This window comes from Gopherus flavomarginatus, chromosome 12, assembly GCF_025201925.1.
Source record: "Gopherus flavomarginatus isolate rGopFla2 chromosome 12, rGopFla2.mat.asm, whole genome shotgun sequence".
Lineage (NCBI taxonomy): Eukaryota > Metazoa > Chordata > Testudines > Testudinidae > Gopherus > Gopherus flavomarginatus.
Window position 1 is genome coordinate 15,692,132 of NC_066628.1, and position 5,369 is coordinate 15,697,500.

Genomic DNA, 5,369 nt, shown 5'->3' on the forward strand with positions numbered 1-5,369 from the left:
CTGGTGGGTCTTGCTGAGTCAGAGTTCAGCAATTCTCATTGTGTGGTGCTTGTGCACCTGTCTTACAGAATTATGAATGTCTTGTTTACAATTCCCCTGCCAGTCAATGGCTGGTGATGGTCTTTTAACGTCCGCCTGGGTGTGGGTCACCTCCTTTGTTGTCACTGGAGAACTAACCGTGGGTGACTCCCAGACTCCCAACATATTCAGTAACAACCGTATAACAAAATCTGATAATGACGTATACAAGGATGATATACATATTTTGATAGAGCAGGGTGTTTCAGTGTATCATATGATACCTTACAAGGCATGCTTTTAATCACAATCACATAAAAAAGATGAATATGGGAATTACAGGGGGCTACTGTGAGGTACAGTGCATTACAGGCTCGTTGCTTCAATCATCCAGGCAACTTTCAAATCATCAGGCTAAATAATAATCTCATAGGCTCTGCATGTTTCTGTGAAAGCCATATTTACTAACTGCTTTGCTCAAGGCTTCCTTGACCTCTCTGTTTCTCAAGCTGTAGATGAGTGGGTTTATCAGCGGAGTTAGGACCGTGAAGCAAAGAGAGAGCACTTTCTTCAGATCTCTGAGTGTATCATGTTTTGGTAGCATGTAGAAAATCATTATGGTGCCATAGAAAATTGTCACCACAGTGAGGTGAGAGGAACAGGTGGAAAAGGCCTTTTGTCTCCCAGTGGTGGAAGGGATTCTTAGGATGGTGGTGCTGATACACACGTAGGATGTCATGGTTAGTAGGAATGGAGGCAGGGTGAATATGGAGACTAATATGAGATCCACCAATATGCTCAGGTGTGTGTCACTGCAGGAGAGTTCCATCAGCAGGACGGGATCACAACAGAAGTGGTCAATTTCATTCGGGCCACAGAAAATTAACTGTGATATGAATAATATAAAGATGGTAGTAGCCAAGCTACCATTTAACCATGATCCAGCAGCCAACTGGAGGCAAATCCTGGTATTCATAAGAGCTGAATAATGTAGGGGTTTACATATCGCCAAATACCGATCATAAGACATTGCTGCTAGGAGACAGCATTCCGTACCTGCCAGAGCACAAAAGAAATACAGTTGTGAGAGGCAGCCACTGAATGAGATGGTTTTGGTCCCCGTCAGGAGACTGACCAGCATCCTGGGCAGGAGGGTTGAGGTGTATCAGGTCTCTAAGCATGACAAGTTCCCTAGGAAGTAGTACATGGATGTGTGAAGGTGCTTATCAGCCACAACTAATGCAATGATGAGCATGTTCCCGGCCACGGTTGCCATGTAGATTACTAGAAACATGAGGAAGATAATAATTTGCAGGACAGGGTGATCCCCGAATCCCAAGAGGATAAACTCTGTGACAGCTGTTTGGTTTCTCCAGATTATGTCTGCCATGGGTTGAGTCTAAGAATAATAAAGCAAATTATGCAATTGAATTTGAAGAACAGAGCTGAAGGGTAATCAAGGGTCATGAATTAATTCCATAAATCTTCAGAAACTCCCCACCTTCTCCTGGCTGCCAGCTGAAATTTTAAGGCTAAACAGACTTCAGTCAAAGTGCAAGGAGTCTCAGTTCGACAACAGATATTTTGTATCCATGTGGAGCACCCTCTGCCATATCAGACGAATGACTAATATAACAGTCCGTTTCTTTGATAGCCAAGTACTGATATGCAGATCAGACTCTTTCTTTATCTACTGTTGTATCCCATCTAGTGACATACAGAAGTTTAACAATGATGCTTAAAAGCAGTATTTCACTTCTGGCAATTGCCAGAATCATGCCATGACTTAGGAGTCAAAAATCAATAAATACATCTACTAAAATGTTGAACTGAGATTTCCAGTGCAGCTTATTTTCTTAGGCATAGATTTTCTTTTATAATTAATGAAAATTACTCTAACAATGTTTCCTGGTAATTTCAGCATTTCAGTGCCCTGTAGAAGAAGGAATAATTCCCGCCCTCCTCACAAGACATCAGTTTATGCCATAAATTTATGAAGTGGAGTAAATTCTCCCTTTGTCCCTGTGGTGGTGGTGGTAACGTGGTGAGGGACTGGCAATGTCTTTTCTGTTTCCTGATGCTCACTATGTAGCAGTAATAAAATACATCTCTTTGAAGGGTGGATCTTCGGAAGAGACAAAACCAGGCTGATGTGCAACCCTAACTGGATAGTGACACTCCACACTGCATAATGATTGTGGGTTGATAACACAAGAACAAGAAAGACACTGGACGGTGACAAGACACTGTTTCTGAACTCCGAGTCTAGAAACAATCTTGCATGTGTCAATCCGGCTAGTAAGACTCAATCACATTTGCTACCGCACTGGGGCATAGTGTGAGCCAGATTCTTAACTCATGTAAATCAAGGTAGCTCCATTTGTGTCATCAGGGCAGATCCCCAACTGAGGACCTGTCACAAGACATGGATCTCATGCTCCATCTCTGTGAAATGAAGCTATGAATGCTGACTGGCACTGCTGTGGGAAGGTGAGGCCAAAACTGCTAATATTCACCTGAAGAAGAGCTCTCTGTAGCTCAAAAGCTTCTCTCCTCCACCAACAGGAGTTTGGGCAATATAAGGTATTACTTCACCACCTTGTCCATCTAATATTCACAAACCACATTCATGCCTCTGTTTGGTGGTAGTATAGAAATGCACTCAGGAAGATGGTGCTCACCTGTAATTACAGCAGAGCCCAAGCTTGAAGTGATGAGCTCTTATTTCTCAGGGCTTGGCCGCCAGGACATATGTTCATCAGCTGAGGTTCTTGTCTCTCCTCTTTCTGAAGAAACTGGGTTTTCTCATCGAAGACATCTGCAGTTACCTGAAATGATGAACAGGTTCATTTGATCTAACTTTGGAAAATGAGCTTTCTCTTTGATTTACTAAGTGTAAATGCTGCCTCATATTTGTATTCAGTCATCACACTTTTTAATATGGTCCCACTTCAATCTTTCTCCCCCTTGCTTCATTTTGCGTCTCCAAAGCTTTGTAGCTAACAATGCTCAATGGGAATTGTACAGCATGACTTCTATAATTGCAACATTTTTTAAGTCTAAGGATCCTACGTGTAAACTATTTGACATTGTGAACAAACACCAGCTTTCATTTTTGGGAGATGCCTGTTCAAGGTGATGGTCTGTTATAAGGGCAGCTATTTTCAGAAATGTCCACTAGATGGCAGCATATATTGAATATTATTTTATTAAAGGGATAGTGTAAGTAGATCAGGGGCCGGCAACCTTGCAGAAGTGGTGTGCGAGTTTTCATTTATTCACTCTAATTTAAGGTTTCACATGCCATTAATACATTTTAACATTTTTAGAAGGTCTCTTTCTATAAGTCTATAATATATAACTAAATTATTGTTGTATGTAAAGTAAATAAGGTTTTAAAAATGTTTAAGAAGCTTCATTTAAAATTAAATTAAAATGCAGAGCTCCTTGGACAGATGGGCAGGACCTGGGCAGTGTGAGTGCCACTGAAAAATCAGCTCACGTGTCGCCTTTGGCACCCGTGCCATAGGTTGCCTACCCCTGAAGTAGATTATATCACCCTTACAACATGCTTTCACTTAGGGAAGAAAAAACAAATGCACATATAAATAATGGGGGATAACTGGCTTGGCTGCAGCACTGCTGAGAAGGATCTGGGAGGTGTGATGGATCATAATGTCAACATGAGTCAACAGAGTGATGCTGCTGCAAAAAAAGAAAATGGAATTTTAGTTTGCATTAACCAAAGCATAACATGAAAGTCTTGGGAGGTGATAGTACTGCTCTGCTTGGCTCTGGTTAGGCCTCATCTAGAGATGAGGTGTCCAATTTTGGTTGCCAAAGGATAGAAAGGATGTAGAGAAACTGGAAAACATCCAAAGGTGAGTGACAATGATGATCAAAGGGATGGAATGCAAACCATATGAACAAAGTCTGAAAAGCTGGGTATGTTTAGTCTGGAAAAAGAGGATATTAAGGGGGGACATGATAGTGCTCTTCAAATACTTGAAAGGTTTCCATAAAAAATATGTAGAAAAGTTGTTCTCTCTTGCCACAAAGGGCAGGACCAGAGGGAATGGGTTCAAACTGCAGCATAGCAAATTTAGATTAAATCTCAGGATAAACTTCCTAACTGTGAAAACAATAAGACAATGGAACAGACTACCTAGAGAAGTTGTGGAATCTCCTTCACTGGAATTTTCCAAAAGGAGGCTGGACAGCCATCAGTCTTGGATGGCTGAGACTGAACAAGTCCTGCATCTTGGCAGGGTGTTAGATTAGATGCAATCAGGAAGGCCAACGCACAATTGGAGTTGCAGCAAACAAGGGATGTGAAGGGTAACAAAAAGGTTTTCTACAGGTATGTTAGCAACAAAAAGATGATCAGGGAAAGTGTGGGACCCTTACTGAATGGGGGAGGCAACATAGTGACAGGTGATGCGGAAAAAGTTGAAGAACTCAATGCTTTTTTGTCTCCATTTTCACAGACAAGGTCAGCTCCCAGACGGCTGCACTGGACAACATGGTATGAGGAGGAGGTGAGAAGCCCTCAGTGGTGAAAGAACAGGTTAAGGACTACTTAGAAAAGCTGGACAAGCACAAGTCCATGGGTCCAGATCTAATGCATCCAAAGGTGCTGAGGGAGCTGGCTGATGTGATTGCAGAGCCTTTGGCTATTATCTTTGAAAACTCGTGGTGATCAGGGAGGTCCCAGATGATTGGAAAAAGGCAAATATAGTGCCCATCTTTAAAAAAAAGGGAAGAAAGAGAACCCGGGAAACTACAGACTGGTCAGTCTCTTTTAGTCTCTGTCAAAGTCATAGAGCAGATCCTCAAGGAATCCATTCTGAAGCACTTGGAGGAGAGGAAGGTGATCAGGAACAGTCAACATGGATTCTCCAAGGGCAAGTCATGCTTGACCAACCTGTTTACCTTCTATGATGAGATAAATGGCTCTGTGAATATGGGGAAAGTGGTGGATTTGATATATATTGACTTTAGGCAAGCTTTTGATATGGTCACCACAGTATTCTTGCCAACAAGTTAAAAAACTATGGATTGGATGAATGGACTACAAAGTGAATAGAAAGCTGTCTAGATTGTCAGATTCAACGGGCAGTGATCAACGGCTTGCTGTCTAGTTGGCAGCCAGTATGAAGTGGAGTGCCCCAGGGGTTGGTCCTGGGGCTAGTTTTGTTCAACATATTAATTAATGATCTGGATGATGGGATTAATTACACCCTCCACAAATTCACAGATGACACTAAGATGGGGGGAGAAGTAGATATGCTGGAGGGTTGGGATAGGGTCCAGAGTGACCTAGATAAATTGGAGGTTTGGGCCAAAAAAAT

The 5,369-nt window shown here is 42.1% G+C and overlaps 1 protein-coding gene across 1 annotated transcript; it reads right to left on the reverse strand.

Moving 5' to 3' along the window:
* Positions 1-445: 445 nt before the first annotated feature.
* LOC127033183 (olfactory receptor 6N1-like) lies at positions 446-1,315 on the reverse strand. The gene is given in 1 exon segment (XM_050920976.1): positions 446-1,315. A coding segment is annotated over 1 exon segment (867 nt). The 5' UTR covers positions 1,313-1,315.
* Between the last annotated feature and the right edge of the window lie 4,054 nt (positions 1,316-5,369).